Raw genomic sequence first — 15,005 nt, forward strand, 5'->3', positions numbered from 1 at the left:
CAAATATTCTAACCACTATAAAAATGCTCATAATACATTTCATTCCAGTATACAGTTTTGCAATTCTAAGAATGATGATTTGATATCTAAAAAATGTTTTAGGATCAAAATATCCTAATGTCAAGAGACCAGTGAACAGATTATATATTGTAACGGGGTGGAAGGAACACGCGACAAGGAGAGCTCAAATAAATACCCCGGAGGGTGGATTTATTCACAGAGAAAGTGCTCAAGTGAGTGCGCTGGGTCCTGAGGTGAGTCGAGGCTTCTCCGTGCGTGAGTCGGTGCTTCTCCGTGAGCGTGTTCCAGTGTCGGTGAGTCCGTGCGGCGCTCGTGTGTGGGCTGCTTGGTCACGGGCTGGTTTCTGGAATGTAAAGGAGAGAACACGTTAGACTTCAGCTTCTGGGAGAGCATCTCTTCTCCCCTTCCTCGGGCCTCACGCGGCTTATCTGGCCGTGGGCTGATGACTCTCAGCTGTGACCAATCAGCCCGTGATGAGCGTGTGCAGGTGTTCCTCGTCCGTTTCCAGGGCAACGCTGATGTGAGCTCGGGACGCTCGTCACAATATTTATAATCCAAATCAACTTCTGAAAATAGCCAACGTTTTACCAACTGATATGATGCCTAGATGTTTTCTTCTTTAGAGCTACATTGTGATGCACAGACGTTTTTGTGAGTGTGTGTTGCCTAATGTTGACCTTTTACTTTGGAAGAAATTATTCAACAAGTATCTTCAGTCAGAGAGTCCTCAGAGAGTCCTGTTCCTCCTCTATTCCTGACTATGGATTTATACAAAGTGGTGGTCATTTTCTGCTGCTCTGCATATAATGGTTTCTGTCTTCACTGCACTGCTAAGCAATTAATTTAAACCAGAGAGCTCCCTGACTAATCGGAGACAAAAGTTGAAAACAATGGTGGCCTTTGAGAGCTTTAATAGGATACGTCTAAAACATGGATTCCCCTCAAACAAAAAGACACATTTTGGAAACAGTGGAAGAATTCAGTGGCCTCAGATAACCTCACCGCTGGGCTCAGTAACAGCCTGCTTACTACACAGTCACTCTTCTCTACAGTCTTCCACACACGAATACATGATTGAGTGCATATGTCTGTGATCCTTTCACAGCGGACATTTCACAAGGATGCCAGAATACAAATTAAACTGAAATCTGTTTGATTGCATTTGACCAGAACATTAGCAAATGTTGAAACAGCTCCATTAAAATCATGATTAATAATGCTTTTCTACAAAGTATGACCTTCCAGCTTTTTCAGAGCTGTTTGTGTAGAACTTTACCAGGCATATCTTTATCTGTCTATTAGATATGAAGTTTTATTTGATATCTGCAATGAAAGCACTTTAACAATATGGTATTTCTAAAAACAAAGTAGTAAGATGGAGAGGTTGTTTTTGAGATATCCTCTTCAGTTTCTTAATTTAGGGAATAAATTTGGTTAGAATCCAAGCTGACTTAATTTATTATTCTACTTTCATTTAATCTTTATTTGTGTGAAGAAATATGATTAAAGGTTAATGAAAACTGCAAAAATAATTAATTTTCTATTTCTTTCTCGCCAACCCCCCTTTTTTTCTGAAGCCAACAAATGTCAACTCTCTCTATTGATTTGCAGTGTTTATATTTCACTTTATCTCTTTCTCTCAATTTCAGTTGTTGGTTGTCTCTGGAAGGAGGGCTGCTCTATGCTTTTGTCGGTCCCGCTGCTGTCATTGTACTGGTAGGTCTCAGACTTTGTACTTTTTCATTGGTTAGATTTAGCCAACATGAGCTCCGTCCACTTGAATATGCATTTTAAATATATCAAGCCAGCAGTCGAAGAGCATTTTCACTAATGAGATTAGAGTTGAGGCCTGTCTCGTTTCAAATGCGTGTATTTTTCTCCAGTGTAAAATGCATGAGTGAACTTGATGAGCGTATTAGCCCAAAGCAACCAAAGTGTGTGTGCATATACTATTGTCCACAGCCCCGGTCTCAGGTGCTGTGTGTTTTCTGTGAGATGTTTGCATTGTTTTTCATGGTCAGATGTGATTTGCGTTGTTTGTTCCTTGGTGGTGCTGTGAAGCGGCCCACTCAAACAAACAACTGCAAATGAGATTTGGGCATCTGGAGATGCTGTCTCCCTTCTTGGAGAGGCAAATCTAATAAATGGAAAATAATTAATCTTGCCTCTAGCAAATAGTAAAATGGAGACCCATTGTCTAAGCAAGTGCCTTGCATGATCAGAATACGAATGGCACTGTTAAACGTGTTAGACTTGGTAGGTTCTATATGCTCTCGGAGCAGACTGAACAGACCAAGTGTTAATTTAACGCAGGGGATTTCAACAGGGAGTCTGTTGTGGGTCCAGCCAATTATTGTTTAATCTCAAATTATTTTTTGGGTAATGCTTGGATAAAATATTAGTAACATGAACTAACAATGAATAATACTTCTGTGTTTATTAATTTTATTCAACATACATTAATACATATTTAACATCTCAAATTGATAAAAATTAATGTATTATGAACAAAATGCACTACCTTTCAAAAGTATGGGGTCAGTTGGATATAGATTGGTAATAATTGGAAATGTTTCTTGAGCACAAAATATTAGAATGATATCTGAATGATAATGTGACACTGAAGAATGAAGTAATGACTGCTAAAAAGTCAGCTTTATATCGCAGAAAATAAAATTACATTTGAAAATATATTCAAATAGAAAACAGTTATATTAAATTGTAATACCATTTTATATTATTGCTGTTTTTACTGTATTTTTGATCAAATAAATGCAGCCTTGGAAAGCATGAGATACTTCTTTAAAAAAAAACACATAAAAATAAAATCTTACCAACCCCAAACATTTGAACAATAAAGTATGTATAAATTATTTTAGATTTATAGTATACGTATTTGTAAATTAACATTAATCTAGAATAAAAAATACTGTAAACATTTTGCTCACTGTTAGCTCATGATACCTAATGCATTAAATAATGTTAATGAAATAACAGTTTCTCTCTTACATTAAAATGTATTAAGTAATACATAGTATTAGTCCTGGGCGGTATGACCAAAAATTTATATCACGGTATTTTTCAAAATTATACCGGTTTCACGGTACAAGAAGGTATTTTTTTTTTCATGCATGACCGGGTGTTAACCATATTTTCTACTGATTGAGAGAGGAAATACTGCAGTATATTGACTTAGAATGCCCTATTTTACTATCATGATGTGTCATCACGTTCTATTAGTTCTACAGCTTCAGTTTCGGAACTTTCACGTTTAGTAACACATACAGCTGTTCCCTCACCACAGTGCAACACCCCTTTCAAACAGTGTCGCGTTCCGAACGTTGTTTAAGTGACATATACCGGTATTGCGGCATTTTCAAAATTCATATCATAACAAAAATAAACACCGGTATTCGGTATGAACCGGTATACCGCCCAGCACTACATAGTATTGTACTTGTATATGACATAACATCAAAAATAATTGATGTGTCATAACAACATGGTGCTAAACACATGTTATTGTAGGTTTAAAATCCAACACTCAGTTTTCAATAATATATACCAAGGGCTCATTTATTTGAAATAAACTGAAGATCCCTACTTTAACAAAGTTGAATGCAGCTGCCAAAGTCACAGTCCATGTGTTGGTGGTGCAGTGCAGTCAGATGCCACTTAACAGGAAGAGATTGTCAGTCTTGTAACCTACAACCATATGCCCTCCTGTTGTAATACAAGAGAAACAGTATAGTCTTGGCTCAAATCCTGTGTGTATCAAAGGTACAGGTGTGTGTGTGTGTGTGTGGTCTTTCCATGGCCTTTGTCTAAGCTCCTCTTCAGTGATCTGTGTGTCCAGTGAGCAGCTGGCTGGAGCGGACTGGACAACAATCTGTTGAGAGAGAGAGAGTGGGTGAGAGACATGAGGGCATTACTGTCCCTTCATGATCCCACCTGCCCATTTGCTTCCAGACTTAAATCCACAACACCTGTCACAGGCTGTTAGCGAGCCACTGCTGTAAATGCTCCATGGTTAAAGGTCACCTCACAACACTGCTTTATTGTCCCACTACCCAAATTGTATTTATTCAGAAATAATGGCCAGAAGTACTAAATTATTTCCTTCCACTTAGATGCTGCAGTAGTTCAAATGAAGTATCTATCTATCTATCTATCTATCTATCTGTCTATCTGTCTCTGTCTGTCTGTCTGTCTGTCTCTGTCTATCTGTTGAGTGTTCTGTCGATCGTTCACTCAATCATTCAATCAATCAATCATTCAATCGTTCTATATCTATATATATTCTATATTGTTCTAGATCGATCTGTCGATCTATCGTATCTGTCGATCTATCATAAAGTCTATAAACTTATTAACTTTAAGGCTTTTTTTACTTTTTTCTAGTTAAAAGTACAGTCATGTGAATTTCAATTATATTTCATAACATTCAGATTAGAATTGCAATTCTGCATGTGGTTTGCTGTTTAAATTCAAATGGAATTAGAGAGTTGAATTGGAATTTAAAAGAATTCAAATGTTTCAGTTCTGAATTGAGTATAACCCTGTTGCTAACTAGTCAACAAACAACACTACTCTCACAGGCTAAATAAGATCCTAACTTGAAATAACCAGCATAATCTATCATCCAAAAAAATCTAACAAAACAAATAACACACCCTCTATCTCTTTGCTGCAGGTGAACATGCTGATTGGAATAGTGGTCTTCAACAAACTCATGTCTAGAGATGGCATCTCAGACAAGTCCAAAAAGCAGAGAGCAGGGTAAGTAAGTGAAGGTCAAAGTGATGGCTATGTGATACCCACCTATTTCTGGATTTGCACCAAGTCACTCATTTACCACTGGCCTGTTGAAGGTTTTAAAATATCCTGTCAAATATTTGTATGGGCGAAGTAAATTACTCATGCTCTCTCTCTCTCTCTCTCTCTCTCACACACACACACACACACACACACAACCAACCACTAAAAGTTGAAAAACATCAGACTGAAAGCCGAGATATGACAGCTTCATTAATGGACTTGTACTGATTTGCTGGCCTGCTAACCTCAGGCTAGTCTTCTGATAGCTCTGTCATTAGCTAAGTGTATATTCATTGTTCATGGAACTGCACATACTGACAGGATCAAGGAGCCCTTGTGCTTTTAAAACACTTGTTCTGTTTTGCCTTTGTTTGATTGGACACAAAACAGAGTGATCCATTAAACACTTGTGTTAATGATTGGACCGCCACATCCCTCACCTCAAACGAGAGATTGAATATTCCCATTCCGCTCCATGAATCGGCTACCTGGAAACTTCAAGAGGGTTCTCAGAGCCCTCCATCTTGCAGAGTGATCCATTAAACACTTGTGTTAATGATTGGACCGCCACATCCCTCACCTCAAACGAAAGGCTAAATCGCACTGAGAGATTGAATATTCCCATTCCGCTCCATGAATCGGCTACCTGGAAACTTCAAGAGGGTTCTCAGAGCCCTCCATCTTTAATTAAACTAACGCCGCATCAGAAATCCCAGTTTTTAAGCAAAGCTAAGTGCACTACATTGTTTAAAATGAGCTCAGGGTTCAACTGCTGTCAAGCTCATTGTGATGCATGAACGTGTTTTTGCCAGTACTATACTGAAGGCATGAGAACAGCCTTAATGCTCACAATGCAACTGAATTTGTGAATCTAATAGCTACCGATAGCCTCTCTGCATTGTAATCCGAATGTAAGCTGTAAAAATGCCATTTAGATATGTGACTTTGCTTTGGTGGACCACCATACCGATGTCTTGACAGGAAACTGTGATTCCCCTTCGGGAACTCGAGCTGCGTCGGAAAACGCTAGGGGAACGCCTTCAGCGATACCAAGCTCTGAATCATATGTGGTGGGCCAGTAAGCAACCGCATAGCAATGCATTAAAGCCACTCAGAAACCTTAGCAACCGCATAGCAATGCCCCAGCAACCACCCTCAACACCTTAGGATCTTAGTGTCAGTTGTTGCACAGGCAAGCATTAGTCATATTTTCTACAGAAAGTATTACCAGCCTTTTTTTATTATTGTGGTGGGCATATTTCCTAAACAGTTAAATACTAAACTAAATTTAGGATCATGCTTTCAGTGTTTTAAGGTTGTCTGTGTAAATGGCACACAAGTCCATTGTTGTAATAAGCTGCTCCTGCTCTTCGTTGCTGATCCTGAGTGCCTCTCATTTCCATATTTCTGATGTTCAGAGCACTTTCTCCAAGTCTGTGACATGAGGCTGCCTTTTGTTTCCTTTACAGTTTCAATCAGCATCTCAGATTACACACTAAATTCAAAGCACTAAAATTTAAACAAAATGCTTTTGTTTTACAATGGCTTAAAGCAGCTGTATGTACAGTAGTTGTGTAGATTTTTTTGGAGCTCCCCGCAGTTAAGCGAGTTGAATTCACTGTCGTAAATATATCACTCATAATTACAGTGGGTAGCTGTACACATGGATTTTTTTGCTGTCATAAAGCAATCCAACCTTTTCGCAGAAATCTGTACCCGCCCACCGAACTTATTTATTCTCAGAGCAGACATTTGGCGGGAGCGTGGGAAAGCAGAAACCCAAGCCATTCGCTTTATTAGATGTCAGTATACCATCAGAATGATTTTGAAACTGATATTTCAAAGTAAAAAACATACATACAGTTGCTTTAATAATGCACAAACACCAGATTTGTAAAATATATTAAAAATTTTAATTTATTCCTTTGATTTGATTCCTTTTTCATCAGTACTCCAATCTTCAGTGTTATATGGTCCCTCAGAAATCCTTCTAATATGTTGATTTGCTGCTCAAGAAACATTTATTATTATCAGTGTTGAAAACAGTTGTGCTGCTTAATGTTTTTGTGGTGCGGTGATACATATATATTTCAGGATTCTTTGGTGAATAGAAAGTTCAAAAGAATAGCATTCATTAGCATACAGCTTTTCCTGTTTTCACACACAAGTACTCCTATAATACACACACACTTCAGTGAGCAGCTGAAGTAGGTTAGTCTTTGCAGCTCCCATCTGCCTCATCTGCTGATTGTTAATGATCTGTCGTCGCATTTTACTGTGTTTCTCTCCATTTTCTCATTTTCCTGCCATCATCGTCTCTTTCTCTCTCTCTCTCTCTCTCTCTCACAGACACACGCAAGCTACTTTCACGCTGTGACATTCATTACAGATCTCACTCTGTCATTGCTGTTGTTCATTGCTTGATGCTGTTTTCTTGGCATTACTTTAATTGTGTCTTTCTCTTTCTTTTTCCTCTCTATTTTGTGTTCCCTTTCCTTATGTGCGTGCTTTGTCGTCATTTTCCAAATATTCCATTTGTAATTCCCCTGCATTCTACATTCAAACCTTTTACCTTTGTGATGTTTGTGTGTATCGGCATGAATGTGTGTATGGATGGATATTTATGAGTATTTGTTTTATTATTATATTCCTCCCTACCTCCCTGCTTTGTGTCACGTACATTTCTTTCCTGAATGAATATATGTGTGTGTGTGTGTGTGTGTATTGGGTCCTGAAGTCCGCCGTTGGAAGCGCGTAGCAGGCTGCTCCTGAAATGCTCCAAGTGCGGTGTGATCTCCAGTACTGCCCTGTCCAGCTCTACCGCCAGCAGCGCCATGTTAGTCTCATTCCATATTCTCTCTTTGTCTCTTCTTTCTCTCTCCGTATCTTTCTTTTTTCTCTCTTTCTCTCTCTAGAGCCCAACATTGACAGTAAGAAACAGAAACTCTTCAAAGAGTCGCCCTCCTGTCTGCACACTCCAGAACTACATCATTTTCTTTAATCTTCGCTGAAAAATGCCCTCAAAGAAGATCGTTTTTGGCATTACAATATTGCAAATCATTGAATAGACATTATAAAAATGGCTTTAGAAGTCGATATATTGTTTATTCGTCAGACATAAGCCTACGGGAACCACAATTCAGTGCAATATATTTTGCAGTCCAGTCATAAAAGTGTCCAAGACAGACTTAGGGGCCATTCACACAGAACACGTTTCTGCTTTGAAAAATGCAAGATGTGGGTGGTGGAAGGGAGAAAAACACAAGGTCTCGGGTAGTGTAACTTTTTTAAACTTGAGCGTTTTTAGGACACAGCATCATACACGAGACACAGCAAAAGACGTGAAACACAGTGATCAAAGATGTCAGTCTAGTGTGTTTACATAGAAAAAAAAAAATGTTGTCCAGTGGAATTGAAAAACCTGTTCTGTGTGAACCAGCCATTAGGGGTCATTCATTCAGTGCATATTTTGTTTTGTTTTGTTTTGTTTACATGTGCCAATGGACATCTTTGCACTGCAAAATGCTTAAGTATTTTTGTCTAATTTTTTTAGATATTAAGACTTGTTTCTAGAAAATGTGTCTTTGATACAAGAGTTTTTTTTCTTATATTAAGTATAAACAAAAAAAAAAAAGAGAGACAAAATACACTTACTAAAATACTTAATATCTTTGTGTTGTAAATGTAGTAAATCTTATTTCAAGGATTTTAACTTGAAAATTAAACACAAATATGTGCAGGATTTTATTTTTTTTCCCCCTCACTCAATATCTGGCTCTCGCGCTATGCTGAATAACTGTTGTAAAAACACAGAGGTCGTACATCTACCAAATTGCTCTAATGATTGGAAAAACGCATTCTTAAATGTTATTTTATAAATATATATTTATTAATAAAATTCATTTAATTGTATTATTTATACAATTACTTTTTTTTTATTAAAAAATGAATGTGTTAAATTGACAGCCATATTGAAAACACAAATACATGCACATACAAATGAACATGGAGGATTGTGCTCTTTGAAGAGGTAAAGAACCAGAGTGTGGGCCACCTCTGATTCTTTTGGCTTTGGATAAATTGAACTCGTCTCTGCTATTTGCTGGAGGGAGTCATGTTATTGAAATGATAATGAATTGAATGATATCGCTTCTCTGCTCCTCTTTCTCTTTGTCATTTTTTTGTTCCTCATCCCATCCTTGCTGTCTGCTTTTTCTGCCTCTGCTATCCGAGTATAAATATAAGTGTGTGGTGCCATAATACAACTTACATTCATAGAAATGAATGAATAGGACTTCCTAAAGGAAGTTTGTGAGGACCATGTTCACATGATCCCACCGATCACTTCATTTTATTCGATGTCAGCGTTCCTGCTCCATCCCAACCCCATGCTCTCTCTCCAGTTAGTTAGGGGAGGACATTGAATTTGAGTCATGCTTTTTTACATCTACCAACTCAACCTTTTCTGCATTGTTATTATTTGAGCATGAGAACTCATACTGTAGATTTGCATAGAAGCAAATCTCTTCCTCTGTCTCATTGCTAATGTCCGTCCCATCACAGTCATATGCAGGAGACTGAGTCAGTGCAGCGTGAAGATGTTAAATTGATGCCCAGCTGTGGTGAGCCCTTGCTTGGCTGAGCTCATGCGGACAGTCCTTACTGACACCTGATATTTATCTAAATAGGCTCTGCATTATGCAGAAACAAAACACTCCAGTAGGATTAGCAACATGTTGGAAATTCATCAGGGCATGTTAGCATGAGTGCTCAGCATCATGAAAAGCAATTATTTGCCTGTTTTGCAAACAAACTGAGAGCGTGTCCAAACTGGATTCACTATGTGTGTCTTTTCATTGAATTATAAATTATTAAATTATAATTATTATTAGTAGTAGTATTAAGTAGTAGTAGTCTTTGCATGATTACATGTTGTCATTCCCGTATGAAAATGGACCATGGTAACCATAGTTTCCTACTAAATGAAATAAACAAATTGTAAAAATAAAATAAATTAATACAGAAAATGAAACTTGGAAATCTGCTATATATGGCTGAATCTTAAAATGTAATATATTTTTAAAAATATTTTTAAAAGTGTTAACATGTTAACTTGGTATATTAATTTATTATACTATTAATAGAATTTAAAACAACAATACATTAACAAAATACATAAATTGTTGAATTTTATATTATTGATATTATAATTTTATTAATTTCTAGGATGCATTTAATTCATCAAAAGTTATGCTTTTGATGAATTTTACTTTAGCAAAAGTTATGCTAAAGTAATGTTTTTAAAAAAACATTATATCTGAAAATAAACAAACAAACAAATAAATACATAAAATGCAAAATCTTAAAAATGGAAATCTGCTACATATGGCAGAAACTTTGGTTGCCGTGATACTTTTTTGTATGGAATTCTAAATTATGCTCTCTCAATACTCCGTATGTTACATATATAAAATGTAGCAATAACTAGGTCCGGGAGGTTTCTAATTATTACCCCTCTAATGACTCAAGTATAAATTTACGCTGTATTGACACTCAGTGAAATGCCTGTAGTACAGAGCTGGTTTCTAAATCTCATCAACACCATCATAGCTTGACTGTAATCGTGATAATATCTTGATGACTAATGATTCCAGGTGCAGTGATGTCACCACCTTGCTGCGTGGAGGATCAACTGCATTTTGCTCTGTACTCTCTCTGCACAGGGCATCGTTATGGAGCTCTTGTGTGGTTCTCCCTCTGTTGGCACTCACATGGATGTCAGCTGTGCTAGCCATCACAGACCGCCGATCAACTCTCTTCCAGGTGCTCTTTGCGGTCTTTGATTCAGTCCAGGGATTCGTCATCATCACCGTGCACTGTGCCATGCGCCGAGAGGTCAGTGGGTTACATCTATGATGCAACCGGCAATGATTCAGTTATCTGTGTAGAAATTATTATAAAAGTCACAATTAAGTAGTCAAAGTGGTTGTTCTGGGTCAGAAATAGTCTTCACTGGGTAACTTGTGCACAAGGTCACCCACAAGGAAAAAGTAGCCTGCTAACAACATTTATGGGTCATCAGAATATCAGAATTGTATGTATTTATTTAAAAAAAAAATGTTATTATTATTATTATTATTATTATTTTGTTTTGTTTTTAATTAACAACCTTGTTGTAACATAAAAGTATATTGGCAGGAAAAATTGAAGGCCTAAATTTGCTTTGGAAGGCCTAAATACAAAATGGTTTTTAAAATGTTAACATGTTAAAGGGATAGTTCACTTTCAGTTGCTGGTCCTCATTGACTTCCATAGTACGGGGGGGGGGAAATATATATTTTTTATATATATATATATATAGGCAATGGGGACCAGCAACTGAAGGTGAACTATCCCTTTAACTTAGGATATTAATTTAATATACTATTATTATAATTTACTGATATTTACTGATTTTGATATTCTGTTTTTCAACAATGCACATCATTTATTTTTATTATTATTTTAACAAAAATAATAGTAGATATATACAGAATTTCTATGATGCATTTAATTAATCAAAAGTAAATATTCTTTTGAACGTTTGAATGGTAGTGTGTGTGTGTATGTTTTATTTTCATATATTATAAATTATATGTATTTAAACATATAAACACTATCATTCAAAAGTGATGTGTGTGTGTGCGTACATATACTACTTTCATATTTAGAGATCCCTGGCCTCCGGCATCAAAGAGTTTGATAAACCCTGACTTAGATAACCTCTGTCTTCATCACACTATTATGTGCATGTGATTGGCCATAATAATATAAGAAATAAAAGTTCCACTGTTATACTGCCAGTCTTAGAGGACAGTCAGAGGTGTATTTAAATGGCAACTGGAGGAGGATTTTTATTTGAGTCCATTATTTTAAGGCCCACTTAGGAATTAAACTTGGCTTGGACCGCTGAAGCAGTCAATATTTTGAAATGGCATGCACTCCTTTCACGTTATAATGGGTTGGTCTTACCGGCCATAAATTAATCAAATGATGGATCAAACTATAGTCACATTGTAGTGGGTCTGTAGCCAAGATGTGACAGTTTCAGCTGTCCAGCATGTACTGTGGTAACTTATCTGACTTTCACGTATCGGGTAATTCAAAATATGCTGCTGGAGTTTAAGGAGGGAGAGAAAAAAATCAGTTCTAAATTCCTAAGCCATATATGTTAAATCAGTATCGCAAAACCAAAGGATTAGAGTAAAATAAATCCTGGTATTATTTTAGTAAATATATGAAAATCCCTGGCAAGGCTTTGATGTAATCCCTAATAGCTTTAGCAAAACAAGAGACTGGAGTTTGTGCACCGGATCCTTGCGCTAGATGCAGTTTGATGTGCGAAGTACACTTTGAAATGGCAGAGCCAATAATGGAAAGGCAGCATTCATGATTAGCACAGGCAAATGAGTGGGGGATGGTTTATGGGAATAGTTTGTTCTCATGTATTTTTGAAGATAGAGAGAGCCTAGAAGGCATGCCATCGGGTGTCATTCTGATACGTCTACAGCTTTGACTCAGCAGACAGTCATCCATAAACAAGCTCTGAGAATGAGACTCCCGTCTCCCGCTCTGTCTTGCGAAACAGCCTAGTGTTCCTGCACATCGTAATTTTAGTTGCGGGGAGGAGAGCAGACTGATTACAGATTCTGGTCTAGGCCGGTGAATAGTGTTGCAGCATGATAACTCATGCTCAGTTGAATAGAAAGAGAAGGGATTTACTAAACAGTGCAGAGAATGTGCAGTCGATAAATAAAGTGTTTCAACAGCATATGCTTGATGCTATTCAGAGGACGCAAGTAGATTAAAGTGTCATTTGTTCAGCGTGTAACCTTTGCAAACCATAAAAGTCGTGGCAGATCAACCACTTGGGATATGTACAACATGTTGTAGAATTAACATGTCGAAAATGTGCCTCCAGTGAACACTTGGGATGGAATTTTATCTCAGGTCTGAGATCAGGCAAACCAAATGTTCTTGTCTTGTGCATGTACACTGCCATTCAAAAGTTTAGGGTGTGTAAGATGTTTTAATGTTTTTGAAAGAAGTCTTTTATGCTCACCAAGGCTGCATTTAAAATACATTCAAAATGTAAAAACTTTTCTTACATGACATGTATTATTATTACATTATATGTACAGTATTTATTTGAAATGGTGATCTCATTATATAATTTAATTAATATAATTTCGCTTTTTTTTTTTTTTTTGAGCAACCAGTGTGTGTCAGTACAGCATTTCAACAATTAAGTCAAAATGCATTTCTAAGATGTCTCTTTACACCTGTATTTAGCTCTATCCCCTTGTGATTGAATCACCTGAGAGGGGCCTTTGTCATGCATCCAGACAGTCTCAGTTAATCTCACTTATGTTATTTTTTGGCAACAAGAGCTCTGATCTTCCCAGTTAAGAAACACTGTGCTTTCACTTGGTCATTCTGTAGGCATTTTGGCCATAAATCTGTATGCAAATGAGTGGCGTCCGGTTGCTAAGGCTACACACTACACACGCCTATCACACTTTCTTTTTTTTTTTTTCTTTTTTTATTATTATTAAAGGAAGTGTCTTCCTCCCTATTGTTGTAGAGCCTTAACATCTGCAGTTATGTAAACTCCTGCAGAAATGCAAACAGGCTCACTGCAATGTTTGTCACTCAGGAATATAAACTAATATCAACATTTTATGAGAAATCACATACAGATGCCCTCTGTAAATTACTAAGATAACTAGATTAAACCAATAGATTCTCCTGAGTATATAGAAGCTGCTAGTGTCTTTAGGATATTTACTACTATCGTTAGTTTCATGTTAGCATCAACACAGGATGGAAGATATTCACCCCTCCTATGCATTTTTTTAAATAATGTCTTAAGAATCACTGACAATCTACTTGTTATAAAGTGATTGAGTATAATTGATTGAGTATAATAAAAGATAACAAAAACAACAATTCTTCTAACTTACTGAATGCCTAGAACCAAAATGACACATATTGATATGTAAATATCTGTAAAAAAAACAAACAAACACTATTTTAAGAATTAAATACTTATTCTAAAATGTTTTAGTCTGCATTTTAGGATACTCTTACTCCTGGTTTCATCTCAGATCTGTGTTGCCAACATTCCAGTTTTATTTTCTTTGTATTCCCTCTGCCGGAACCCTCTTTTGTCTTGCTCTCCGACCACACAGTACCTCATGTTCTGCCATTTTTCAGAAACTGAGAGAGGATGACAACCCTAACATTAGTGATTGACACCTGCAAAGCACACGCTTGACGGGACAACTGTCGACTGTGGTTCCATTCATGTAGTACATACTAACCAAACTCACTTTCAAAATTCAGTTGTGACTCCTGAAATTTTAAGGGGTATATATTGTTGTAGAATATGGTTGACACTCCCTTTCATACCTGAACTGTGTATGAACACAAGCAGGACTGACCACCTTATTCTGCTGCTGTATGCACAGCCCTAGAGAGGTTTTAAATGATGATGTTTTCCTATTTGTTTGGTTGTCTTCTTGTTTTATATTACTATTTCATGGTTTTAAATTTAAATGAATGTCTCTGTGAGTCACCCTGGCTGTATCCCTTGTCTTCCCTCCTCAGGTGCAGGACGCTGTGCGCTGCAGGATGGGTGGTTGCAAAGATGACAGTGAAAACTCTCCGGACTCCTGCAAGAATGGCCAGGTGCAGATCATGGTGAATAGCATTCCATTCCATCTCATCTCACATGGGACTCTCAGAGGGTCGGCTTCACCTTTTTTAAACATCACAGAATACTGGGTTATTGTGTTTCAAATCAGATTTGTTTTGTAAATTGAAGCAGGTGGCTTACTGTATGTGAATGGTTATTCTGGAGAAGGTTGCTGATTAAAATCCTGGTCAGCTCCCATCTGTGTCCTATTTCCTTTAGGAAAGCCCTTTTGTGCAATTTCTAATATTTAGATCAAAGTTATATAATCTGTGTTAAAGGGGTCATATGATGCTTTTTTTAAAGATCATTATTTTGTGTATTTGGTGTAACAGAATATGCTGACATGCTTTAATGTTCAAAAAACACATTATTGTAGGTCCTCTATGCCCCGCCTCTCTCAAACGCTTTGTTTTCTACAAAGTCCCTCCTT

At 37.0% G+C, this 15,005-nt stretch overlaps 1 protein-coding gene across 1 annotated transcript in view; it reads left to right on the top strand.

Annotated features, from left to right (window-relative positions):
* Nucleotides 1–15,005, top strand: part of LOC107712761 (adhesion G protein-coupled receptor B2-like) — a 135,432-nt gene that overhangs the window by 89,776 nt on the left and 30,651 nt on the right. The window contains exons 12-16 of the mRNA XM_016518099.1: nt 1,671–1,737; nt 4,715–4,800; nt 7,577–7,675; nt 10,563–10,734; nt 14,488–14,580. Of these exons, the coding sequence (XP_016373585.1) occupies nt 1,671–1,737; nt 4,715–4,800; nt 7,577–7,675; nt 10,563–10,734; nt 14,488–14,580 (517 nt within the window). The remainder of the gene's footprint in view (nt 1–1,670; nt 1,738–4,714; nt 4,801–7,576; nt 7,676–10,562; nt 10,735–14,487; nt 14,581–15,005) is intronic.

This window comes from Sinocyclocheilus rhinocerous, unplaced genomic scaffold (assembly GCF_001515625.1).
Source record: "Sinocyclocheilus rhinocerous isolate Xijiao unplaced genomic scaffold, SAMN03320098_v1.1 scaffold1590, whole genome shotgun sequence".
Lineage (NCBI taxonomy): Eukaryota > Metazoa > Chordata > Actinopteri > Cypriniformes > Cyprinidae > Sinocyclocheilus > Sinocyclocheilus rhinocerous.